The sequence below is a fragment of the Cebidichthys violaceus genome, unplaced genomic scaffold (assembly GCF_023349555.1).
Source record: "Cebidichthys violaceus isolate CVI_PGR_0920_01 unplaced genomic scaffold, fCebVio1.0.p SCAF_22, whole genome shotgun sequence".
Taxonomy (NCBI): domain Eukaryota; kingdom Metazoa; phylum Chordata; class Actinopteri; order Perciformes; family Stichaeidae; genus Cebidichthys; species Cebidichthys violaceus.
The window spans coordinates 7,216,991-7,243,817 of NW_027176395.1; the positions used below are offsets into that span (position 1 = coordinate 7,216,991).

The window sequence follows — 26,827 nt, forward strand, 5'->3', positions numbered from 1 at the left end:
TTAAAAAATGCCTACATTTTTCACGTTTTGTCCTGGAATAATTCTGGAAGTAATGGAGTTGAAAAATCAAGGGAAAAAAGGCCGGTTAACTCAGATGGTCAGAGCATGGTACTAATAATGCCAAGGTCATGGGTTCAATCCCCATACTGGCCAACAATGGTTATTTAGCAAAATAATGTGTCTACGATTGCGGTTCAACTTATGCTAATGTATGATACAAATAAATATCATGGAGGAAGACAGCTGGTTTTGAATCCCTTCACTGTTTAAAACTCTAGCCTCATTCAAAGACACTTTGTGGAAGCTCGTTTGCTCCACACTTGAGCACAATGTAAATAATCTTTAATTCTACAATAGTTTAGGTGTCAAGCTGTAATTGTAAGTTTATAGATAGAAAGTGTTTTGCCCTGCAGAAGGATTTTGTTGGATGAGGTGGGCATTAACTCCACTAACCCTCACATGCAAAGCCAGCTGCCTACCATTTAAGCTAATTACCCTATAGAAAAGCCAACAGGCCAGTTTTGCAGTATGTCTTTGAACAAAGGATAGCTCCCTCCTACTCAACATCTAAACCATTGTGCTTCTGAAGTGTAAATATCTTGCTTTTTATGACCATGTGGCCTAATGGACAAGGCGTCTGACTTCGGATCAGAAGATTGAGGGTTCGAGTCCCTTCGTGGTTTATAGCTCCAAGCTGATTATAAGAAACTTTATGTAAGCAATGTTGCTTTGAACTTGAGGACCTTCAATTCATGTGAGAGGGCTGCAGTCCACCCTTTAACCTAACTACGCAAGTAAAGTTGATTGGGTCTCACGCTCAATTGACCATTAAAAAACATCTTCATTTTGCACGGTCTGTCCTGGTATTATTCTGGAAGTAATGGAGTTGATTAAACAAGAGAAAAGGCCGGTTAACTCAGATGGTCAGAGCGTGGTGCTAATAACGCCAAGGTCATGGGTTCAATCCCCATACTGGATAGCAGTGGTAATTTCCTTGAGGTCGTTCTGTTTATATGATATGTCAGAGGTCTTCCCTTTAACATAACAACGCAAGCAAAGCTGATAGGGTCTCACACGTGAATGATCATTATAAATGCCTACATTTTTCACGTTCTGTCCTAGAATAATTCTGGAAGTAATGGAGTTGAAAAACCAAGTGAAATAAGGCTGGTTAGCTCAGATGGTCAGAGCGTGGTGCTAATAACACCAACGTCATGGGTCCAATCCCCATACTGACCAACAATGGTTATTTAACAAAATAATGTTACTACAATTGCGGTTCAACTTATGCTACTGTATTGATACAAATAAATATCATGGAGGAAGACAGCTGGTTTTGAATCCCTTCACTGTTTAAAATTCTAGCCTCATTCAAAGACACTTTGTGGAAGCTCGTTTGCTGCACACTTGAGCACAATGTAAATAATCTTTAATTCTACAATAGTTTAGGTGTCAAGCTGTAATTGTAAGTTTTTAGATAGAAAGTGTTTTGCCCTGCAGAAGGATTTTGTTGGATGAGGTGGGCATTAATTCCACTAACCCTCACATGCAAAGCCAGCTGCCTACCATTTAAGCTAATTACCCTATAGAAAAGCCAACAGGCCAGTTTTGCAGTATGTCTTTGAACAAAGGATAGCTCCCTCCTACTCAACATCTAAACCATTGTGCTTCTGAAGTGTAAATATCTTGCTTTTTATGACCATGTGGCCTAATGGACAAGGCGTCTGACTTCGGATCAGAAGATTGAGGGTTCGAGTCCCTTCGTGGTTTGTAGCTCCAGGCTGATTATAAGAAACTTTATGTAAGCAATGTTGCTTTGAACTTGAGGACCTTCAATTCATGTGAGAGGGCTGCGGTCCACCCTTCAACCAAACTACGCAAGTAAAGCTGATTGGGTCTCACGCTCAATTGACCATTAAAAAACATCTTCATTTTGCACGTTCTGTCCTGGTATAATTCTCGAAACACTGACATCCATTACAGCAGAATGATTCTGTTGCTTTTGACATCGGAGGATAGCAAATGCACCACCAGTCTGTTTTAGCTCTCGGTAGTTACAGTTCTGGAGACTCCCCTGCGGCCATATCCTTCCCGCTGTAACAGCAGCCTCTGTGGCTGAAAACCTGCCACAAAATCTTGTAGGGTCTGCGCAGCCTTTAGAGGCCTTGAATTATGCTTGCAGCATCTGCGAGTGTCTGAACAGCCAGAGTGACCATCAGACACAGTCCTTAGTGGGGTTCCGTTTGGGTAGGTTTTCATCTGTCCTTGACAAAACATAGACATCTCTGTGACGTCAGCCATAGGTTTCTGTGGAGCCGTTTTGAGAAGTGAATTCCTCCTTGACTCCATCAACTCTGTCACAAAGAACAAATCATTTTGCAGCTGTTGCTACTCATATGCAATCAATCAACCAAGTTTAATTCATATACTATATATAGCAACAAATCTGAGTAAACAGGATTTTAATAAAAAAAAAGAAAAATAACAAAAATGGAGTGAAGATGAAGAGATTACTGCACGCTGTATAAAACACAGCATTGATTAAATTCATCAAGGTAAAACAGTAAAATGTGAATTAGAGTGACATCAAATAACAAATAGAAGATTCATAAATTCTAAAACAATTCCATAAAAACACTTTGGACACAATTTTAAATCTGACTAAATAATAAGCAATAATAATACAAATCATAAAATTATAAATTAGCACATACATGCCAGACTAAATACATGGATCTTTAGTTTCTGTTTAGTTAATACTCTGGCAGTAGAATTTTAGCTTGCTTCTTGTGTTCTTTGGTAGACCAGGAAGGAGAGGGTTGCACTAGACTAGCCTGCTAGTTATAACCTGCTAGTTATAACAGAGTGCATGCACGGCTCTGTGTTTCTCAGAGAAAGGGAAATGGCTTTGTGGCGGCGGGGTGTGTGTGGGCTCAGCTGCAGAGGGGACAGAGTGGGGGAGTGGTTCAGGGAACGGGACTGGGAAGAGACTTAATTAGGCCCAGCTGAAACGCATCCTGATTTTGGCCCCACCGTGTTGCATTTAAACCCCAGTAGTGACGGAGGCGCGAGAGGGCTCGGAGAGAGACACAGACTGGTTGTGGCACAAGCAGGACGGTGGAACACACCAAACTCCCGCGGCGTGTGCTCGGAGGCAAGGCAGGAGAACACACGGCCAGGTCCAGTCTGTTAATATATAACAATAAAGAACGTTTGAGAACGCCTTTCCGAGTCTGACAACATCATTGTGCTACACTGGCGCCCAACGTGGGGCGAGCACAGGGAGATGGACGCCGAATTACCGGAGACGCCGACACAGCCGATTGTGGTGCTGGGCCAGATGCTGGGAGGGATCGCGGCCATGCAGCAGGACCTAGCCGATACGAACCAGCAGTTACTGGGAGCGCTCCAGGCCCATGCGGAGTGGCAGACTTACGCCCTGGAGCAGATCGCGGTCCAGACAGCGCCCGGCCCGCCGATGCCGGCCCGCCGTTGCCGGCCCGCCGATGCCGGCCCCCTCCTCATTGGCCGGAGTGGTCCTCCACAAAATGAGTGCCGCGGACGACGTACAGTCATTTCTGGACACGTTTGAAGCCACAGCGACGGCATGCGGCTGGCCCGCGGCGGAGTGGGCGGTCCGGCTCCTGCCCCTCCTCACTGGGAAAGCGCAGACAGCGGCCCTGGGGCTGCCCCCGGCAGCCAGGCACAGCTACGCGGACGTGCGTAGAGCTGTCACCGACAGACTGGGCCTGTCTCCGGAGGACCACCGGCGGAGGTTTCGGGAGGCCAGACTGGGACCCAAGGACCGGCCCTTCGCGTTTGCTCAGCGGCTGAGGGACGCCGCAGCCTGGTGGCTGGAACCGGAGAGTCCAGGTGGGGCGCAGGAAGTTGTGGAGAAGGTGGTCCTGGAGCAGTTCGTGGGGGCCCTGCCTGCTCGTACATCGGCGTGGGTCCGTTACCACCGCCCCACGACACTGGGAACCGCCATCACCCTGGCAGAGGACCACCTAGCGGTCCATCCCAGCGGCGGCCCGGGGGACAGTGGACGCCCGCTGCCTCCAGCCCGGCCGACGCCAGCACCTCGGAGAAGGCTGCATCCACAGCTCCTGGCACGGCCCCCAGTGGCTCCGCGGTCGCCACCCTTCCTTCCCTTCTCCGATGCACCGACCTCTGCAACCACCGGCACTCTTCCCAACCCACAGGGGGTCCCTCAAGCGCCAGGGCAGGAGTGTTGGAGGTGTGGGCAGCCCGGCCACTTCCGGAGGGAGTGTCCACTGATGGAGGTGGGCCAGGTGGTTCGGGTTGCCGGCCCTCCAACACCCTCCCCCGGTCCAGGGGCGACGTACCGCGTTCCGGTAAGGATCCAGGGGGGTGTACATCAGGCAATGGTGGATACTGGCTGTACACAGTCTATGATTCACCAGAGCCTGATTCGGCCCGGGGCATTGGTGGAGGCATTGTGGGTGAAAATTAGGTGTGTGCATGGGGATGTTCATGAGTATCCCATAGTGTCAGTAGAGATTAGATACAGGGGAAAAAAACATAGTGTAAAGGTTGCGGTTAGCTCCCGCCTTACGCACCCCCTAATCTTGGGGACAGATTGGCCAGGGTTTAATAAATTAATGGGGCACAGTGCGGGGGTGCGTTCACGACAGACAGGGTCATGCGGTATGTGTGCTGTGCTCAGCGGTGACGCGAGGTTGTCCGACGCTGCAGACGGGGAGGTGGAACCGGCGGAGCCTCCCGTGGAGACTCCACCGGCTCCCGAATTACACTCCATGGAAGATTTTCCAGTTGAGCAGTCTCGGGATGATACTCTACGCCCAGCCTTTGACCAAGTGATACGAATTGATGGTCAGTTGGTGCGCCCTGACGCAGCACAGTCATATCCGCACTTTTCATTGATTAGGGACAGGCTGTATAGAGTGAGTCGTGACACTCAGTTAGATCAGGAAAACACCCAGTTGTTGGTGCCGAAAAGCCGTCGGGAAATTATTTTCCAGGCGGCTCACTATAACCCGATGGCTGGCCATATGGGATATGAAAAAACACTGGATCGGATAATGACCCGATTTTATTGGCCAGGTATCCGGGGGGATGTGCGCCGTTGGTGCGCATCCTGCCCGGAGTGTCAAATGGTAAACCAGCCGGCCATTCCGAGGGCGCCGTTGCGTCCTCTACCATTAATGGAGGTCCCATTCGAGCGAATCGGCATGGACCTCATCGGGCCATTTCACCGGAGTGCACGGGGATATCACTTTGTGTTAGTCCTAGTGGATTACGCAACACGATATCCCGAGGCAGTGCCATTGCGCAACATTTCTGCAAAAAGTGTTGCGCAGGCTGTGTTTCAGGTCATCTCCCGAGTCGGAATCCCAAAAGAGATTCTGACTGACCAGGGCACCTCGTTCATGTCACGCACACTGAGAGCACTTTACGGATTACTGGGCATTAAATCTATTCGGACCAGTGTGTACCACCCACAGACCGATGGTCTGGTGGAGCGTCTGAATAAGACTTTAAAATCCATGATCCATAAATTTATAAACAAAGATGAACGTAATTGGGATAAATGGCTTGATCCTCTGTTGTTTGCAGTGCGGGAGGTTCCCCAGGCCTCCACGGGATTTTCTCCCTTCGAACTACTGTTTGGCAGGACACCAAGGGGGGTGCTCGACCTGATTAAGGAAAACTGGGCGGAAGGTCCGAGCACCGGGAAAAGTGAGATCCAATACGTCCTGGACCTGCGAGCAAAACTCCACACACTGGGTCGGATGTCACGTGAGAATTTGCTCCAGGCCCAGGAACGTCAACAACGGCTGTACAACAGAGGGGCCAAGTTGAGAAAGTTCACACCGGGAGAAAAGGTACTTGTATTGCTTCCTTCTTCCAGCTCTAAACTCCTCGCCAAGTGGCAAGGGCCCTTTGTGGTCACACGGCGAGTGGGGGATGTCGACTATGAGGTGCTGCGTTCTGACAGGGGTGGAGCTACACAGATCTACCTCCTCAATCTCCTGAAAGCATGGAGAGAGGCGGGGTCTGTTTCTCTGGTGTCCGCAGTGGCTGAGAGAGAGGAGCTGGGACCCGAGGTTTCAAAATTCACCAATCCCACCTCGCTCCTTTGTGAGGGCACTCTCTCCGGGACCCAGAAAACAGACATCACCCAGTTGCAGAAGCAGTTTGCTGACGTGTTCTCCCTCCGGCCAGGACGCACAAACCTCATAGAGCACCAAATCGAGACTCCCCTGGGCGTCACGACCCTACAGGTTACCTGAACACAAAAGAAAAATGGTTCAGAGGGAATTGGCGGCCATGCTGGAGATGGGGGTAATAGAAGAGTCCCACAGTGCCTGGTGTAGCCCCATTGTTCTTGTGGTCAAGAAGGATGGATCTATACGGTTCTGTGTGGACTATCGCAGGGTGAATGATGTGTCACAATTCGATGCGTACCCAATGCCCCGGGTCGACAAACTCCTGGACCGACTGGGCACTGCACGTTTCTTTACGACACTGGATTTGACCAAGGGCTACTGGCAGATTCCTCTGTCGCCAGAGTCCAAGGAAAAATCGGCCTTCTCCACTCCGTTTGGTTTGTACCAATTTACCACACTTCCCTTTGCGTTGTTTGGGGCCCCAGCCACATTCCAACGCCTCATGGACCGGGTGCTGTGTCCACATGCTGCATATGCTGCCGCCTACCTAGATGATGTGATCATCCACAGCACCACCTGGGCGGAGCATGTGCAGCGGGTGGGCGCGGTGCTGGAGTCCCTGAGGCAGGCGGGGCTCACCACCAACCCAGGGAAGTGTGCAGTTGGACGGAGGGAGGTACGGTATCTGGGGTACCACTTGGGCGGCGGGCAGGTGCGCCCTCAGGTGGACAAAACCGCGGCTATCGCAGCCTGCCTGCGGCCCACAACTAAAAAAGAAGTGAGGGGGTTTTTAGGGCTGGCGGGTTATTACAGGCGGTTCATCCCGAACTTTGCAGAGCTCACCAGCCCCTTGACCGACCTGACCCGAAAAAGGTGCCTCAGATCCGGTCCAGTGGTTGGAGCAGTGCCAGTTGGCGTTTGAGAGGGTGAAACAGGCTCTCTCTGGGGAACCACTCCTTCATACACCTAACTTTTCTCTTCCTTTTACTCTGCAGACTGACGCGTCGAACAGAGGGCTGGGGGCCGTTTTGTCCCAGCAGGTACGGGGGGTTGACCGCCCGGTGCTATATATCAGCCGGAAGCTGTCCGAGAGGAAGGCCAGGTACAGCACGGTGGAGAAGGAGTGCCTGGCCATCCGTTGGGCGGTCAACTCCCTGCGCTATTACGTCCTGGGGCGCTCATTCACCCTCTGTTCGGACCACGCCCCGCTCCAATGGCTCCACCACATGAAAGATACCAACGCCCGGATCACTCGGTGGTATCTGGCGTTACAGCCTTTTAATTTCAAGGTGGTCCACAGGCCGGGGGCGCAGATGGCCATGGCCGACTTCCTCTCCCGCTCTCAAGGGGGGGGGAGTAGGTTAGGCCGGATGGCTCCCCGGCCTACGTCGGGCGGTGGGGGTATGTGGCGGCGGGGTGTGTGTGGGCTCAGCTGCAGAGGGGACAGAGTGGGGGAGTGGTTCAGGGAACAGGGCCGGGAAGAGACTTAATTAGGCCCAGCTGAAACGCATCCTGATTTTGGCCTCACTGTGTTGCATTTAAACCCCACTAGTGACAGAGGCGCGAGAGGGCTCGGAGAGAGACACAGACTGGTTGTGGCACAAGCAGGACGGTGGAACACACCAAACTCCCGCGGCGTGTGCTCGGAGGCAAGGCAGGAGAACACACGGCCAGGTCCAGTCTGTTAATATATAACAATAAAGAACGTTTGAGAACGCCTTTCCGAGTCTGACAACATCATTGTGCTCTCAAGACCCACCGGGGTAGCAAGATAGCGCTACAGGCTTCAAATGATAAAATGCTGTTTTTGTAATATGTCGCACGAGAGCCTTGAGATTAAAATCAGAATCAAAAATCACACCCAGATTTCTTGCTTCTTGGCTTGGGTTGAATCCTTCTGCGCTCACAGCCAGTTTCTCTCTCTGAGCCTTTGAACCATTTGTTAGTATTTCTGTTTTGTCGTGGTGGAGCTGGAAAAAAATGTTTTCTGTCATCCAAGCCTTTATATCTAAATACAGTTAAAAAGTGAGTCGATTGGCCTGGTGTCATCAGGAGACACGGCCACAAAAAGTATGTGTGAAAAGAGATGCCGTGTCACCTGATGACACTGCCCAGGGGTAGCAAACAAATTCTAAAGCAGTGGTCCTAAAATCGATCTTTGTGGTGCCCGACAGGTAACCTCATAGTGTTTGGAGGAGTGGCCATCTGTAGATATAGAATTTTATTCCACTATGAAGAAAAGAATGCAGGACGCATGCTCAACAATGTAAGCCAAGGATATATGAAGGTCTTTTAGTTTTGTTTAAATTTGTTTTGGTTTCAATTTGTTTGTTTCATAGCATCAGATTTTTCCATTATATGCACCCACTCTATACATTAATGATAACGTTTGAACACCTTGAAGCCTACCCTCTATAGACAATTTCTCTGTTGTTTGTAGGCGAGGTATTCTTCCTTGCTGTCAAGGTCAAACTTGATTATTTGTTGCAGATGTTAAAGATAAGTGAGGTGAAGGGAAAGAAACACCATGAAATCACCTTTTGTTATTTATTCCTTCCTTTTATATAACAGTTAATCAGCATTGTACTGACGCAAGCTGGGGAGTTGTGAACCAGTGTTTGGCGTTTGATGCCACTGGCTCTGTGCCTGTGAGTCATCCTGTCACCTACCACGACTGGGTTGTTAGGTCAAAAGAACAGCAAACCGTTGTTGTGACATCTAATAATATGCTTGTTGAGGCTTGTTTGGAGGGGGTGTTCTGTGTCTTTGTATGTGTGTAAGTGCAGGTGTGCTGACGAGCAGCGCATGCTTCTTAATAATACTAATAATAATCAGCCAGTGCTTTGGATGTAAAGTGAACATTTAGATTTTGTTATTTTCTTACACAGTTGCATGCCTCAACACCCCTTGAGCTAAAATATTTCTTATATTTATCTCTATATTTTATTTTAAAAAAGGATCAAATGTGTAATGTGAACAATGTCACTCTTGGTGACCTACCCTCCCACTGCTCTAATACATATCGCATATACAAATCATTTTTGGTTATAAAATGTTAATGATACTAGTTTTTGCATGAAGATGGTCATTCACAAGAAGTTTACCCTAATTTAAACTTTTTATTCATCCAATCATAGGTTGTTTACTTTAGCTTCATCTGACTTCCAGGCAAAACGTACGATTTGATGATTCTCTTTGACAGACTGTCACAGGTAAAATTAATAATTCTATAGGTAATGTATAGAATCATATGATTGACCAAGTAAACATGAGGGAGACAGGATCTGAGCAAAGGAGCAAGTGTGTGTTTGAGGGTTAAAATGGAAATTTCTTAGGTCAAAATTACTGGGACTATGAGATACTACTAATTCGACATTTAAAGGTCAGACAGACTGGCAAGTGTAAAACAGTTTTGAGTTTGCCCCGTTCCCTCCAGTTGGGTAAAGCAGATTGTGAGGTTTAGATCGTGACCATAGGGCAACATTTGGTTAACAAGTGACCAGTGTCTATATCACTGCAGCTGTCATAGCTTTATCAAATATAAAGCCTAAATTAAGACAATTTTATAAGAAGGTTGGCAGTGCGGGGAAGTTTATTTTTGAAGGTGGAGTCTTACAGGATTATTCTTTAAAAGCATCTATTAAGCTCACAGTTCTGTCCAATTGCTCGCTCTCAAAACTTGTTCTGCGCTAACAAATCTGTCTCTTCAATCTTAAATTGTAAATTAAATAGTGCTCAAATTTGGTTTGTGCTCCCTCGATTGTTTTCTTATAATAAACTGCCAAATATCAATCCTGACAAGACACTGAACCATACCCTTATTGTAAACCGCCTGGGATTAGAACGTGAGCTTTTAAACATCTAAAATAGAATTGAGCACATAAGTGATACAGAAGCTGGGACATAATAGGTTGCAAATGAAAAGAAACAGTACGTAGAAGGAAGAGTATAAGTGCGATAAAGTGGGAGAAGGAAAGAGTAGCTAACGTCCGGAGTGGCTGTGGAGAGTGCTGAGTGGGTGGGGTGGTGGTGGTGGAGGAGGAGGAGGAGGAGGAGGAGGAGAGCTGAAGCTGGAGCTAGTGGTCTCAGCCTCCTTCTCAGAATTATCCCTCAGTGACGCAAGCTCCTCCACTCACATCCTGACAGCTGCTCCCTGCCTGGTTACAGCGCTCCTGGGCCTGTCCAATAACATTCATGTTCATTTCCGCTTTAATGCATGACTTTCCCCCACTGGGTTTACCAATACAGCTCCATTTAGGCTCATTAGTACATACTGACTTACCTTTTTTTTGTGTTCATCTAATCTATGCACCAGTGGGACCTCAGTGTCGCATACACACCGGATCCGCTTTCTTTTGATGAAGAGAAGCTGTGAAGGAAAATAAGCCGTTATTCTTAATCCACTTGTCTCCGGCATTGTCCTTCCTGAGTTACGACACACAGACGGAATACACCAAAATACACCAGATGCTCCAGAGATAAATGAACGGCCTTTAGTGTTCTTATGTTGTTTTCTCTTTACGTTTAAGTACTGTAGCAATATAGTAATGACATAATTCTCTTTCCAGGAATCCCTCAATAAAACATCTAAATACTTTAAAGGTGAATTATCAAAAGATTAGTGGAAAATGACAATGACAGACTTTAAAAAGTGACGTGAAATTAGGCCTTAAAATTATAAAACTTACCAAAGAATATTGCAGGTCCAAGTGTAGTTCAAATTCAAATACAGACTTAATACGACTGAATGATAGCAGTACCATAGTAGACAATTGGAAATAATTATTGGGTGAGTTTAATGACAGGAAAAGAAGCTTTCATTCTGTGACTGCATACATATATGTATATATATATATATATATATATATATATATATATATACATATACATACATACATACATACATACATACATACATATGTATGCCCGGTTGTGTTTAATCTGTTACAGGTGCTGATTGGAGGATCGTCAGCAGGATGCCTTAAATACCCTCTCCAGTTGGCAGCCACTCTCTCTGGAAGGAAGACCTTTGTTGACTGGCTTACGACAGTTGTGGCTGTCTTTGTGTAAAGGGCTGTTAACATTGAGTTACCTGTTTTGGCGAGACAAATAAATTGTTTTAAATGTCTTGTTCCAGTCTCTCTCTCTCTCTCTCTCTCTCTCTCTCTCTCTCTCTGTGTGTGTGTGTATTTTTCTGCTACCACACAAAAGGATATTAAGTTTCTCTCTGAGGGGTTAAGGGAACTTCCAACATGACATTATTGTTATCTAACCCATTCATCTGCCTAGGTATTTTGAGGGGGGGGGGGGGGGGGGGCTTCCAGAGTGCATCTTTTTAAATTAAATCTGAGTTGCTTCCCTGAGGCCATGATACGTGATGACCAGCAACAAGTGACATTGAAATCTTTTTCCATGGTGGCTTTATTATTTTGGTTATTCATGGGATTAAATCAGAATCAATTGGAAGTTGTAGTGAAATGAGAGGAACATGAGTCAACTGTAAAAATACATGAAAAAAAAGCTTCAGTACATGGGTTGAGGGGATATGAGACAGAGAGCAAAATGATGAAGGCCACTTCCACCACAGTGTTATTCGACAATCCCATCTTGGTAGTACATTCTCAACAGATGCTCATTTGCTCTCATGGCAACCGCTAATGTTGTACTGCAAAAGAACAAGGAACATGTACGGAAGGAACTCAGTGCCCCTTTGAGACCAATTGTCTGTTTAGACACTGGTAGGATAAAAACGGAGACTCTTCAACTGGCTGTAAGAGACAAAAAAAATAACAACTTCCTCCTTCACTCTCTATCGTCATTGTGCGCTCAGCTCAGACCTTAAGCAGCTTTAACGTTGAAACACACACAGCCTGCAAAGTCTCCAACCATTAACAAGGACTAGGAGCAATACGCAAGCAGACACTGTAGGTCTATTCCTAAAAATGCCTTCTGTAGAAAAAAAAGGCTTGTTTTGGCAGTAGCGGGCCGTGCATTTTATACCTGGGCCTTCTGTGCTGTCCTACTAGACTTTGAGCCATGTCCTAATAAGCTCATTATGACGCCACAGCTACAGTTATTTGTTTCTAGGGGTATAATAAAACACATATTCATATTAAACTGTTCGGTACGAGGTTTACGAACCAAACAATACATTTGAATAATACTAGTGCATTTGGAAAATGCAGAAGCTTAAATTGTGGGCAATATAATGTTTTCGATGGACTGCGCTCACGTAACAGACAACAGGCTTTGTGACCTCTGAACCCGGAACAATAACAAAAAAACAGCTGAGGCTGCGACACCGCGCATGTCTTCAGGGGGGCTAAGCTAGCGGGGAAACAACATCCTGAACAGATTCAATTGTCCGGACAATAACCCCGCTAGAGCACGAGCCATTCATATTATTCATAAAAACGACACGATAGACAAATGAACACAGTAGAAACGCTACTGCAGATTTAAAGATGCAAAATCAGGTAACTTACCACAGCTGCTCTTCACTTAAAAGACAAAGTCCACTCAGGTCTCTCCAAAAGTTTTCAAAAGCACGTAGCTTGTGCGTGTCCTGTCGTGTAGCTGCCTTGGTTAGCGTAGCATAGCTCCAAACAGCTCCAAACACCAAGAGCTCAGTTGCAAATGAAACGCATTCTTAGCCATAAAATGTGCAACGCTTCTCCACCGCTGTCAGCCAGAAATACCATTCTACAAATCCTTTTCCATGCTGGGTCAGGGCTGCTAGCTGTGGGCTTGACTGACCCTTTGATACGATGTCCAGCTTTTCTGGAAATGTCCTTCTCCAGAAATCCATTTAAAAACGTTAACATTTCATATCAAATGTCATAACTTCTTACATATCTTTCAACTTGAACTCTTACTAAACACTAAGATCTGCTAGCTAGCTTTCTGTTTGACAAAGGTCACGCTGGCCCACTGACCAATCACGGCGCACCTTAATGCTGACATACTTAGCAGGCTACCTAGACAGCTATGGCACGTCAAAGAATACGCCCAACATGTCAAACTAAAGATCTGATTGGTTGAAGACGATGATCATCAACAATATTGTCCCCATATACTTTAATCTGCAAGGTCTACCTTGAGGACCTCGGGCCTCTCTCCTTACATAGAGACATAGAGGCTGAATCTGATTGGATAAGTGCTCTACTTAAAACAAGCTGTGCTGGAAGCAGCGCTGCAGGCTGGAAGCAGAGCAAGTGAGGAAGACAGTAGCTGCGCAATGACAAAATAAGCTAATGGGAAAAAAATGATCATACTTGTAGTGTATTTGTGAAAAAATATTAAATTATAAAATAGCTATAACTTTGTGATTCTGTTTAGGCCAGCAGAGAAGGCTTAGCTGGCCCACCACTGTGTTTTGGTCAGTGGGTTGGAAATTATAAAATATGCAAAGAACATATAAAAGGACAAAAACAAGGCTGAAAGGGTTATCAATCAATATATTGGGTTCTGATTTTGGAGTCAGGCGCTCAGCTGAACTTCTCCTTTAAGGGGACCCGGAAGTGCTTGACAAACCGGATGTACAGCCTTTCCAATGTGACTTACCTTGGCAAACATCGTCATGTTTTAATGCTGTCTTCGTCTAGTGGCTTAAAGTCTGCAAAATGTTTCTTACCACCGCAAATTGTGGGTATTTCAATGAATGTAGTTAATTAAAGAGTCGTTTGCATGCGTATGCAGTGCTGTCTAAACCGTGTCAGTTTGCTAACCTTAACTTAGCTAACGTTAGCTAACGTACCGTTAGCTTTTGACTCTTGGTGTTAGTCAACATTACCTAACGTGGCGTGGTCTATGCTTACTTGCGTTTTCTATTATTGTAGTTAAGTGTTGTGAATTGCATATGCTGCCACGATCGGCTATCACTGTTGTGTAATGTTACCCAGCGGTTAATTTGAGTTAAGCTAGTAGTTGGCTAACTATTTGTTAGCCAGATTACTCGCTATTAAAGTAGTTAGCGTTGCATTCATACATATTTGTCTAGTTAATTTAATCAATGTATCTCATTTTAATACCCATCCTCTGCTCTTTTTCATGTTTCAGTGGCCAAGGCAAAATCAAAGTAAGTGGAAGGCACTGGAAATAATAAAATAGGAACGTTAAGGTTAATCATTTGTGTCATTGCTAGTGTCCCAGGAAAGCTTCAAAGCGTTGGCAAGAAAATACCAAATTCTCTTTACTGGCTGAAGTGTTGACCAATGCTATTTTGTGTCAGGACCATCTTGGTGCAGATGATGAGCGCTGCAGGGACAGGCTACTTCTTCAACACGAAGAGGAACCGTCTCAGAGAGAAGCTGGTACTGCGCAAACACGATCCATTTGGTAAGTTATGAATAACCAGCTGTGTATGCTCTGCAGGTGTAACATGCATACTATTACCCTTTATTGAGCATTAGCAGTCTGGGCTGAAAAATAACAAAAGGACAAACCCATGTTCATGGTAATTGTACCAAGATGATAATGTTTTAAAACGGCACCTGGACTTTCAGCATGGTGTATATATGCACTGTAGCAGGAAACTGTCTCCACAATAACGTTGAGAAACCGATTTCCGGTTTTACTTTGGCAGACATTGGAAATAATACTACATTGGTGACACAACTACAATTTAATTGTAACATACAACAAGTTGTTATTGGAAATGTCTGCATTCAGACTGTTGGGTGTTTAAAACGGTTGCATATTTGTTCATTTGTTGTATGGTGTTGTAACAGGTTGGTGGGGGAACCCACTAAAGTAGGTAACTCGATGTGATAGTGTTGATGTATATAATAACCTTAGATGAATCCCAAATGTCTTAAATCACAACCATGGACCATGAATCTTTCTAATCTAAATATTTCACTTCCTAAATCATATCAGCTCAAGCTTTGCATTGTATTTATTTTGTCCAGGCCCTGTAATTTCATTTAAAGTCGCCTCTCTCTCTTTGCAGTGAACAAGCACGTCCTGTTTTTTGAGAAGAGGAAGATCAAATCGATTTGACAATGCACCAAAATATATGGACAAAAGAAACCTGCTTGGTTTGAACATACCTTTTTATTTTATTGTCATGGATTATACAAGCTGTTTCGTCAGTCAACATTTCCGTTTGGCTGGTTGACGTGTTGTCAGAGGATTTCTGATGGGATCTACAAAAAAGGCCTCTACTCTGCCCACTGCACCAGATCAGCACGACGCAAACCCCGGCTGGGATTCAAGAAAGTCATTATAAAAGTAATGTTACTCAATAGAGCTAAACATCTCATTGATTACAATTCAGTAAAGTGTTTTGTAACTTTATATTTAAACTGGATACCTTTCAATGAAACCATTTGTGAAATATGATTTATTTGGGCTAATTGTAAGGATCTTTGTCAATTATTAAACAGTTTAAAACCATTGAGATTGTCTGTTGTACGCAGGCTTGTCACCACATAGGCACCATTATTAACAGTCAAATTGAGGTCAGCTTTATATTAAAATAGCAGTGACTACATTGTAAACAATCCTTAGTTTCACAGCCATTTCAGATTTGGTCAATTAACGCTGGTGTGTACTAGCTGATTTGCTGCTCTCAGAACAGTTCAGCTGGTAGGTCCTTTTTGAAGGGGTACGACGTCTGCGTGCCAACAGCCTGCACACTTACTCCTGCCACCTGATTGGCTCTGCAGGCCATCTCCTCCAGAGACATTGTGGGATATTGAGCCATGTAAAATGCCAGCGCTCCAATAAAGCTGTCTCCAGCTCCCTGAGAAGAAACAATATTACAAGAACGCTTTATTAAATTCCACCTGTGGTTCAAGCTGTTCCACTGTGTAATGCTGCAGCTGTGCCCTACTCAGCAGAATCATAAAACCTTGAGTAGACTGCAGTGTTGGTTTGTGAGGAGTAATTAGACCAATCCTGAATTCATCTCAAACATTACCGGTTTAAAATGTTTCATACTGTGTTTTGAAGAGTTTAAGACCAAAGCAAATGTATAAGGATGAGAAGGTACATTTTTCAAGTCGATATATATATTTTTTTATTTCAATAACCAGTCAACAGTAGGGGGTGCTATGGCATTTGTTAGATTTTTGCAAGTCTTGTGTTGCTTCCTGAAGTCTCAACTACCTTTTGAATGTTACTGAAATGTTACCTTGAGTGAAAGTGTCTCGGTCAGCTCTTTCAGAGCAACATCTGTACTACGTTCACTACATGCACCTTCCTATAATGCCAGCAGAAAGACAAACAAGATGTAAGAAGCATCTTAAATGCAGAGTGATTTACAGTGCGTCCTTTCATAGTTAGAAAAGCAGAGTACTTTTAACAGAACCACAAGGAGAAGCCAGACGTCTTCAGTGCATTATCTGTTCTAATGACTTGGGAGGGGAAAAAAGACACTATAATTACCCGAACGGACAAAGTAACCATTTGTATTTTTTCAGAAACACTTTTCTAATCAGAAACAAACAAACCTACAAAAATCCCCACTGGGTTTTCTGATTGCTTTCCAGAGTCAGCTAATTAGCGCATTGCTGCTGTAATCACTTGTCAGTCATTACTCTGTTTAAACGGATAAACCATCCATTTTTCCCTCCTCGTCTATTGATAGAGAAGGAATGTGCCGTCGACGCCCTGGAGGGAGAGGGGGTCTCGATGATGGGAAAAGGCATAATGGTATGTGGCGACACGCTCATGTTTAACCACAAACCCCCCCCCCACCACCACCACCACCACCCCTGACGCTGGTTCTCACAAGCCCGCTCCATTACTCATCACTGTGGATCTCAAAAGAGTTAATTTCTCTCTCTCTCTCTCTCTCTCTCTCTCTCTCTCTCTCTCTCTCTCTCTCTCTCTCTCTCTCTCTCTCTCTCTCTCTCTCTTCTGAGCACCTCTTCTGTAAATTCCCTCCCCCTTACCCTCCAACCTCAGAGTAACCCTTTAAGTCAGGGGTAGGGTTGTCTGGTGTGCATGATTCAGTGACATGGGGCAAAAAAAAGAAAAACCCCAACGCTGACCCCGACCCAGGGTATGAGGAAAAACAGAGGGCCCAAACAAGATAGCCGGGGCAGCTGGAGGGCACGGTCCAGACGACGCATTTCACATCACAAGCACATAAACCGGGATCATTCAAAGCATTCTATGTTCAAACAGGTGATAGATGGAAGCAATGTAGGGAGGAAAAAAAGTGTTCCGATTTGACATTTCAAAGGCCATTATTGCACCCCCACCGCGCGCCACTGGTGTGACTCCCGGAGAGATGCTGGAAAGAGTGAGATCAGAGCTGAAACATTTCACAGGCCTGGTGGATTTCCATGTTTAAAGCCATGGTGTGTTTATGTCTCCTGTCTGGTAGCTGGGCCGGGCCACAATGCAAGGCCAACGTTTGGTAATAAGGCTTTGGTAAAGCAGTCCCACCAGTTTTGGCTCTTGCCCGTCTCCCAGTTCACACGTTGCGGTTGAAACGATGTTGACGGGTGAGGGTTGATGCTTGTTAACCGGTGCAGTACAGTGAAGAGGCCCGCCTCAACAATTATAAGATTAGATTAGCTCAATAGCTCAGAAAATAGAACGTTTCTGTCTTTATAGTCATGGCGAGGCATCATTTTTTTTGCATATGCCTCTTCTCATTTTTCTTTTATGTTTTGAATCACTTATTGACGCGCCACTAATCTACAACCCAATCCCTGCCAAAACAACCACCTTTGTCTAGTTGGTCTACAAGAGGGTTGGGTCGAAACGGCTTCCTAATACTAGCATTAAGGACTAAACTTGGTAATAGTCCAATTTTTTGTGCTGACAGTTAAAATTTTGATAAATTTCATCTTAAAAATAGAATAATATATAAATATATCAGTTAAGATCAGACTTGTATTATTTTCAGGGTGAAAAAAACCACTATTCACATTTAGACAATATTAGAATTGAATTAAAAACACATTTTGGAGATCAGCGACATCAGTGCCTGAATTGGGTCTGTATCACAACATTTAACCGCTACTGACTATTTAATGTTCTTACTGTGAAAACCATCTATTTGAATGTATGTTGTCTACATTTCCAGAAGGCAATTTCAAGTTGTGAAATTTCAAAAGCTAATTTCCAAGTATATTATTTATGAACAAAGCATTCACATTGAATTCAATTGGACATTTTCTGATCCAAAATTTCAAATAAAAAATTAAGTTGCTTGTGTTGGATTGATGAAACTCATACCACAAATTAATGTTTTAACTTCAACAATAACCTACCTAGGATAACTGATTTAGCCTGGAATTGATCAGACTTTTGTCTCATTACGTTACATTTTGTCAGTCATGTGATCCAAGGTAATATGAATATTAATTTGTGAACCCAAAAAAAGATTTTAAAGTTGTGCAAAGTGAAATTACATGGGAAAGAGGGAATTTAAATTCAGATAAAACTATATATATATATTCAAAATATTATGGCCTGTGTCAGCTTACATACCATACTTAATAGATTCAGTCCAGCTGAATATTGCTTATTACGGAGTACTGCCACTTTCAAATGAGTGTTAGTATATATGATGTAATCATTTTGTGTCCATTCCTGCTCAAACAAGCCACAAGAAGAGGCAGACGTGCAGCTTTTTGAGGTGCAATATGTGGTCTGATTCAGTTGAAAATGTGCTGGAAAAGTGTCTTCAAAATCCCGTCCAAAAATGCTCCTCAGGCAGATATTACAGATAAAAAAAAAAAAGTAATTTGTGCATATGAATTAGTGTTTCATGTTACAAATGTGTTGACAGAATAATCTTAAGGCACAATTCATACTTTGTTTTAGTGTACAATTTTCAGCAAATGCAACACTGACATATTATCATCTTCAATATTGATATGGGGAACATTGCCTATATAGTACATATCAAGATTTTGCGTAGGAAAAAAAAAGACTTCATATGTCATTTCTCAGTGATCCAATCCACAGTCAAATCTTCACTGACGAAACAAATCTTCACTGTTTCCATCTAAACTTTAGGCCACTTGACTGCGCGGGGCCACCCTCCAACCTCTCTCTCCGTCTTACTAACGTCTCCTCCGCCGAGACTGGCATGTGACGCTACTGGATCTAGTGGATGAAGCTCAACGAGGCTGACAAGCACTACCCCCTTCAGCCCCCGCCACCGCTGCCCTCGACACAGTTTGGTGAAGGTTAGATCTGGGGGCCTGTCAATCAAGTGACACAAGCGTTTGCCGCGGATGAGCTGTGATGCTCTCGCCGGATCGGCTCCATCCGCCGCATCTTGACCTCCGTGCTGTTCCTCCGCCTCTTCCCCTCTGGCACTCAGACTGGAGTTAGAAATTGGGATGGCAGATGAGAAGCTTACCAAATTAACCAAGAATGATTTAGGAAGTTCTCTGCAGTGGCATGCCATCAGAGAGGGGCTGAACGGTTTGCTATGTGTGAATTAAACAACTTCCAAAAATTACCCTGGAACTTTTATAGCATCAAGTTCAGTTTGAGTCGCTCGATCAAAAGTGTATTTTTGCCCCGTTTTGGACAAATTAAAATATAATAATGAGTGAACTTGGGTTGATTTAACACAACAGTGACGAACCTAAGGACATTGAAAGCTTTCCTTCTGCTGTTAGGAACCCTTTTGTACCTGGTAGGCTTTCACTGACAACAGCTTCAGTGGGCGTGTTTAGAAGAAAAAGAACTGAATAGTCAACGCAAGCAGCAATAACCTCTGCGGCTGTGCAGACAAACAAAAGAAGCGAACACAGAAACTCAGAAGTCCGTCAACTGGGGAAAAAAACCCCAAAGGATAAAAGACAACGGCAGCGCCCACAAGCTTTGATTGATAAGTCATTTTTGGAAAGTGCAGCGCAGAAACACCACAGCAATGAGCGCTTAGCACCAAAGACAGACAAAAAAAACAGAACCCACAGAAAAATGCAGATCTCAGAAAAAGGGCTCCGCACTATTTCATTTTATGAATCTGCTGCTGCCCACTGAACCTCTTGAGCCTCCTGAAACCCGTGGCTGTGATTTCTCACCCAGGGGCCTCCAGGGATCCTGACTCTCATGTGCCGTTAACTCCCGAAGCCTGCAGCCTTTGTCAATGAAAGGCCTCCCAGGGGAGAGCAAAGACCAACTGACGGGCAGCGGGTAACGGGCAGCGGATGACTCACAGCAGCTTCCACGTCCGGAAGCTTAAAGCGGGACTTTGCGAACAGCCGGGGACGAGTGGTCTGAAGTGACGATGGGGAGACGATTCAGAGATCAGGAACGCATTTTAATTAACCAATTAGGGCTCTTGCATTTTTGATCCATCCGCTGCACTTTGTCTCTGTCCTCTTTCACCCTTTTGTATGATCGACGTGAGGGCCAGGCCCAACATCTGGGTTGCTAAACAGCAGCTGCTGTGGCATGTGCGGTCCATTAAAATGTAGTGATGTAGCAGTTTTTCTCACTGTGTCATGCTGACCTGCAGTTTTGCAGGGTTTTGGGGAATGCAACGCTCAGGAGGTATTCCCTTACCTTTTGCCTTCCGGGAAGGAACCACGCAGTCGGTCCTTGCATGTCTCCAATCATAGGAGAAGACTGGGAATAATTTGACTGTCCAGACCCAGCTGTAATGTCTGGTTTGGACAGCACTGTCTACCTTTTTTCGCCCTACACAGTGGACCTCCCGGAGCAGTGGAAACCAAGGCCACCCAAGTCCTGCTGGGTCTAATGGGCTGGCTGCGTGTGTGTGTTGTGCGTGTGTGTGCGCGTGCTATAGCCTCATCTAACTGTACACGCACACACACACACACACACACACACACACACACACACACACACACACACACACACACACACACACACACACACACACACAAAAAAGCCAAGGCTCTGATCTCAGCCAGGGAAGCCTGCACTCAATTTAAGACAAAAGGGAGACAAATGGATGCAAGGGGGAGGACCCACAGTAGATGATTTACTTTGTTGTTCATCCAAATTCACGACCCTGACTCAGCCCACGATTGCTCGTGCCATGTAAGACAGCTGCTGATGAAATAGTCGCAGCAGGGGGCAAGCTAAACGATTTAGCAGCCATGTTGGCACATCACTAAGCCGAGCTTGATAGATCAAAGAGGAGCCTTACGTCTGGGGTTAGGGTTGGAACAAAGTGACGAAACGCACCCAGATACTGAAGGTGGATTTGTGTAGGTTCCCCAATGAGCGGCAGGTCACGCCACCCGCGGGGCCCCAGCCGAACAGAAGCCTTTAGCTGAAATAGCGAGAAACCGCATGTGACTCAATGTGTTGATACAGACAGGAATCACAGCCCTAGAATACGGCCTCAATTCACAGCCCGATAACAGCAGGAACGGGGAGCGAAGGCAAAATCCTGGTGGCGACAAGTCTCAGCATAATTCTCCAAAACATTTCTTCCGCTACCGCTGGAGAAAACACAATCAAAGCAGTGAGTAACAGAAGAGGTAATCATAACTAAAGAGGGCCTGTGTTGCCAGAACGAGCACACAGAAGTGAATAATGATCTTGATAACAACCTGTTGTTTTTTCCCTCTATCTCCAGTAAAAAAAAAGAAAAAGAAAAGGCCTTACTGGAAGAGGGGATTATGATGTCCAAAGAGTTAAACACTCCAGAATTTATGGGCCCATCAAAGAACAGACGGGGGGGAGCTTTCTGCTGACTGATGCAAGCCCAGGAGGTGAGTCATGGGAGGGGAGAACGGGGAGGGCAAGGGTGGTGGGTAAGTGCTCCTGGGGGGCTGCTGGGGAGGTGAATTAAGTTGGCGATGTGTGTCCCCTTTGAAGTGTGTGTGTGTGTGTGTGTGTGTGTGTGTGTGTGTGTGTGTGTGTGTGTGTGGGTCTGGGTGTGGGTGTGGGGTGGTGGGGTAGGAAGGTTGCACACCATTCAAGGAAGCAAGCCCTTTTGTTTTTGAAGCGCCAAAGTGAGACGCTGCTGTTTAGTTCAGCTGCAGTTCCTTTGGAGTGTGTCTGAAAACACTCCAAACACACACACACACACACACACACACACACACACAAACACATCCGACACTTTTTTTCTTCTCTGCTTTTTCCCCGACTTTCGCAATATCTCATGTGGCTTTCGTGTAAATGCTAAAAGTGCATGCTTGTATTTGTTTTACTCTAGTTTTTACAATGATGCATGATCCTCCGGAAACTATAGTGCTATAAAAAGCCCCTAGGGGAACCATTCAGTGAAATAATCCATTACTCAAACATTTAAAATGGTCTTTAATCAAACCTGGTTAGCACAAAGTTGTGATTAACACCTCGGTGCGATGACGTATTTGGTCCCACAAAAAACCCCTCAGAGACAGGAAACGCAAACATCTAGCCGAGGCTTTTTGTGACAAAAACAAGCCACAGAGGCCGGTGTGAAATGAGTCAAGCGGTGCCGGCCTCTTTTAAAAGATTAGAATCCTCCTTTAAGGAGGGGAAACAGCCGGTGGTCACCACATCCACGGTGATCTCAAACTGTTCCGCTTGAGCAACACACAGATCTATTGCTCCACTAGAGCTTGCAGTACCAGAGGCACCAGATGAATGGGCAGATAAAAGTTCTTTGTGACAAAGTTTTGTTATGGAATCCGCCAATTCTTCTGAGAAAAATAATATGTTCCTTTGTTATTGCCGAAAGAACAATTTTAAAGATATTCCTTCCAGTGAGAAGTGTGCTGGTTTACATAATTTTCCATTAAAACATGTTCCTTTTAACTAATACCATCAGCCTTCCTCTCAGTCATAACCTACTATTGAAAAAAATAAATACATGTGAAAAATTTTAAATCATCAAACTTATCTTTAAATAAATATCACTTGGAGGATATTATTTTCTAAATTGTCATTAATAATTATATATTTTAATTATCTAAAATATTACAAAAAGATAACATTACATCATTTATTTTATTTAAATATGTTTATAATATCTTTTTAATATTCTATATATACATTTCCATCTCTAGAGCATTGCCAGAAATGGTTCAAGCTTCTCATACGAACGTTGCAGATTTCTCGGGCTCATATCTCTGCAAATTAAATATGTTATTGTGATGGGAATTTTCACAATCTTCGGACATTATATAGACTAAACAATTAATTAAATAACTTAAAAGGTAGTAGGGAAACATATCTGAATCTAAATGTTATTGCCAACAAGCTAATATTTTTAAAATGGCAATTCTAAACATGCAGATTTTAACCGTTTGGTCTCAAAGAAAGGCAGAAAATTGTGAAAAATGCCTGATTTCCTAAGGCTCTGCTTGAAAAAGTGAGTTAAACGATTAATAGATTATAAAAATAGTACATTTTCCGTTGATCGTCTAATCACCGAACAGTTTCAGCTCTATAACACAGTATTGGACACATTTTTAAAAATGACCTGATGATGGCCCTTGATGATAGGTTAATGGATCACCAAAGTGATTACAATTTGTCCTGAGGTGAACATGAACACAAATTTGATATTTCACTAAAAAACACAAAACGTCAAACTCATGGTGTCGCAAGGAGAAAAGTCAGGGGATCATCAAAGTCGGCAGGATTTATCCTCTGGGGACCATGAATGTCTATACATAATTTGATTAGCTGACTGATTTTGTGATGCCTAAGGCCATGTCGCTAGCGTAGCTAAACATGCTAAACTTGGATCTGGTTCAAGCCACTGAAATGTGACGATGTGCTAATTTCACTAACGTCTGATTTTTTTTAACTAAAAATGATTACCATATATCAGTATGTATAATGTTACACTCACCGTAGTGTCCACAGTTGCGACTGCGGTAGTTTGAACATGTTTGGAGGAAGACCCTATTGCCTTGACAACCACACAGCCTTGGGGTCCCAAAGTGATGATGACTGACCCACAGCCGCGCTTTAGCAGCTCCTGGCCAGCCTGATGTGCTTCCTCCACATTAGCTACCGAGGAACCAGTCAGCAGCTCAGCCTGTATGGAGACGGCAGGAGCAGAGGTAAGACACTAAAGACATACAACACTGTGTAATAACATATAGAACGCAGTCCTATTTAGCTGATCATTAAGATGAAAAATGTATCTTGTCCTGAAAAAAATTCAAAATGATTTCTTAGACATTTTCTTATAAACAAGTCTTTGTTTCTCGGTCAGGGAGCTAAGTTAATCAGAGGTTAGAAATGGAAATTAAACAAAGGGCTAAACAGCACCAGAGTGGGATACCGGGAGGATGCATTGTGGAAATTCCCCAGGGCAAACACCCAGAACCACGGCCTGTGTGTAACACTCAAGTCAGAGCAAGGCCTTGAATTTTTACAAAACTTGCATCTCTAAAAAACACAGTGAAATACATCCCAACCATTTACTATGTCCAAGGATCCCTAATTAGTAGTCTATTACGAGTTGCCTATTTGGTTTATTTCACTGTTTTGTATTAACAGTCCTGTGATGAGTCAGCTCTTAATTACACACCGACTGTGGTCAGAAGGACTCCAACACATTCAGTTTGTTAAGGCTTTGCTGGATCCGTCAGCAGTCTGTGGGCCAAACATTTTCAAAGAGTAGATTCTCTGACTATGCTGGTTCATCTGGCTCCAAGATGACTAAACAGTGACAAAGCAGGACTCCACAGCTGATGTTTGAGGGGAACTTCAAGGCAAACTCGAGAACCGCAGCAGTTCTCTCCAGAGTAAATGGCACCCTTGATAGAGATGAGCCACATTATTATTTCTTTCCCCCTCTGGTGATTAAAAGCGACTGCATGGCAAGTTTATTTGCAAGCGTGACTGAGAGAAAGTTGTGTGATATAGAATTTATGCCCCCGTGAGATTAAATACTGTGACATAATTTTTTTTTAAATGATAAATGTTTGTTATTGGTATTTATTCATTTTGAATATTTTTTTTACCCTTCGTAAGCCTTTAAAAAAATATATGTTTTTGTTACTTATTGTATTTAGTTGCTCCGGCTCGGTTTTCACAAGTTTCGATGATGTGCTAAATTATTCTCCTTAAACACAACATGCTATCCTTACAAATCACAGGGTCATTTCTCAGAATACAGACACCTTATATAAATTTGAGTGTGTACTGCTATGTAACTTGTGTCAGACATTTCTCTTTATTTCCCGTTAAGTGGCATTGCAACATAATTGCTACTTACTTTACAACCACAGCCATGCATTTCAATTCCAATAGTGGGGACAAAAAGGAAAATAATTTGTTTTCCTTTTGATTAATGTCGAAAGGATCAATGCACTAAGTGTATGTTAGAGTAATTAGTAGTTTAATAGTGTATGTTTTCAGCTTTACTGTAGATCACATTTTAGAAGATTATATTAAGCTTACAAGTGATTGAAATATTTAAGGTTTGTAGTTGATTCAGAAGAGAAAAAGTAAATATAATTGTGTCTTGTTTGAATGTATGATTAACTGTAGTGTAAAGTCAGTTTCCAGACTCCATCATTTACATTTACAGTAATACAGTTTATTCAATTCAAAGAATAAAAAATATCATTTGAAGTACTGACATTTTATTTTATTATTACAAATTGTATAGTTTCAAGCAAACCCGCAGAATAAGTCACTGTTTGAGAACACACAACAACACAGTAGTACCAAAATACATATTTTAACAAAAATTAGAAAATAAATAAAATCTACATAAAACATTACCTACCTTGTACTCTCAATGACATTCCTCTCTCAAAGGTGATGCGTATTCATATTATTTTAAGAAACTTTGTCGCCTTATGTTAGGGTATATCTAACGCTTGCATTTCTAAGAAATGTAATAAAACATTTCAAGATCTCTTTTGTCAGCTTCTCAGTGTAAAAGTTATCTTCTCTAAAATCCTAAATGATGACATTAACCCATTCTTTAACAGTTGGTCTATTTGTTTTCTTCAAATAACGAGCAATACGCCGTTTGGCTCGCAGGATACACGTGTCTATATTCCTTTTTGCTTAGTTTAGTTAGGTTTGAAGGGTACAAGTTGAAAATGTAAATCTTACATCTAAAGAGGTGATACAGTCTGTTACATATTTTATTTCTTTTCAAAACTCATTGTCACCATATTACACTAATAAAAAAACGTACACATAAGAAAGACGTTATATTCCATAAATCAAATAATAATAATAATCTTTTGAGAAACAGAATTTTTTTTAAATATATTTGTTCACAAAACCACATGGGAAAAAAAGTGATTTGATTAGTGTTCCTTGTGAACTAAAAAAACAAAAACAAAAAAACAATGTGATCCATTTTGGGGTGGATTTCCCCTTTAATTTGCTGCAGCAAACAACAGCTACATATTGCTCAGTTATATAAATACTGGCTGTATGGAAAACATACAAGCTTGTTTCTTAATGATCGCTATTTTGCTTCTATTAAAAAGCTTGTGTGAGATCCCTTTCAGGTCTGTGGATGAGAGCGACGTGGATCCATTTCGGCACGAGAGGTCCTCCGGTGAGGACATCAAAGATAATTCCCCTCACTATGAAGCAATTCAGCGTAGAATGTGGGCTGAGGATCAAAGAGTGTCTGAACTTTGTCATCCTAAAGCAACCCCCCCCCCCCCCCCCCCCCCTCAGCTTGAGCATGGTACAGTGAGACCACACACACACCTGTACAGAAGGTGTGCCAGCTATAACCCCCCCCCCCCCCCCCACCGGAGGGTCAAAGCCCGGTTCACAGTCGTGTTGAATAGGGG

General features: G+C 43.8%; 2 protein-coding genes and 4 non-coding genes across 12 annotated transcripts in view; 5 read left to right on the forward strand and 1 right to left on the reverse strand.

Moving 5' to 3' along the window:
* Positions 1-79: 79 nt before the first annotated feature.
* Positions 80-153, forward strand: trnai-aau (transfer RNA isoleucine (anticodon AAU)). The gene has a single exon. It is a non-coding gene; the product is annotated as a tRNA-Ile (tRNA).
* A 457-nt stretch (positions 154-610) lies between these two features.
* trnar-ucg (transfer RNA arginine (anticodon UCG)) lies at positions 611-683 on the forward strand. Its single transcript has one exon. It is a non-coding gene; the product is annotated as a tRNA-Arg (tRNA).
* A 222-nt stretch (positions 684-905) lies between these two features.
* Positions 906-979, forward strand: trnai-aau (transfer RNA isoleucine (anticodon AAU)). The gene has a single exon. It is a non-coding gene; the product is annotated as a tRNA-Ile (tRNA).
* Positions 980-1,697: 718 nt separating this feature from the next.
* Positions 1,698-1,770, forward strand: trnar-ucg (transfer RNA arginine (anticodon UCG)). The gene has a single exon. It is a non-coding gene; the product is annotated as a tRNA-Arg (tRNA).
* An 11,916-nt stretch (positions 1,771-13,686) lies between these two features.
* mrpl33 (mitochondrial ribosomal protein L33) lies at positions 13,687-15,548 on the forward strand. Its single transcript, XM_068717963.1, has 4 exons — positions 13,687-13,796; positions 14,211-14,229; positions 14,383-14,489; positions 15,103-15,548. The coding sequence occupies exons 1-4, from the start codon at positions 13,775-13,777 to the stop codon at positions 15,150-15,152; spliced, it is 198 nt and encodes a 65-aa protein (XP_068574064.1). The 5' UTR covers positions 13,687-13,774; the 3' UTR covers positions 15,153-15,548.
* rbks (ribokinase) overlaps positions 15,188-26,827 on the reverse strand; it is a 31,362-nt gene continuing 19,722 nt past the window's right edge. For all 7 annotated transcript variants that reach the window (XM_068717955.1, XM_068717956.1, XM_068717960.1 and 4 more), the window contains 2 exons: positions 23,899-24,087; positions 15,188-15,897 (listed from right to left, as the gene is read on the reverse strand). In XM_068717955.1, coding sequence (XP_068574056.1) covers positions 15,724-15,897; positions 23,899-24,087 — 363 coding nt within the window. In that variant the 3' untranslated portion in view covers positions 15,188-15,723. The remainder of the gene's footprint in view (positions 15,898-23,898; positions 24,088-26,827) is intronic.

Excerpts from the sequence above, each read along its gene's own strand:
- mrpl33 (XM_068717963.1), top strand. The coding sequence starts at position 13,775 with ATGTTTCTTACCACCGCAAATT. Across the intron at positions 14,490-15,102 it reads GCGCAAACACGATCCATTTG|TGAACAAGCACGTCCTGTTT; the intron begins GTAAGTTATGAA and ends CTCTCTTTGCAG.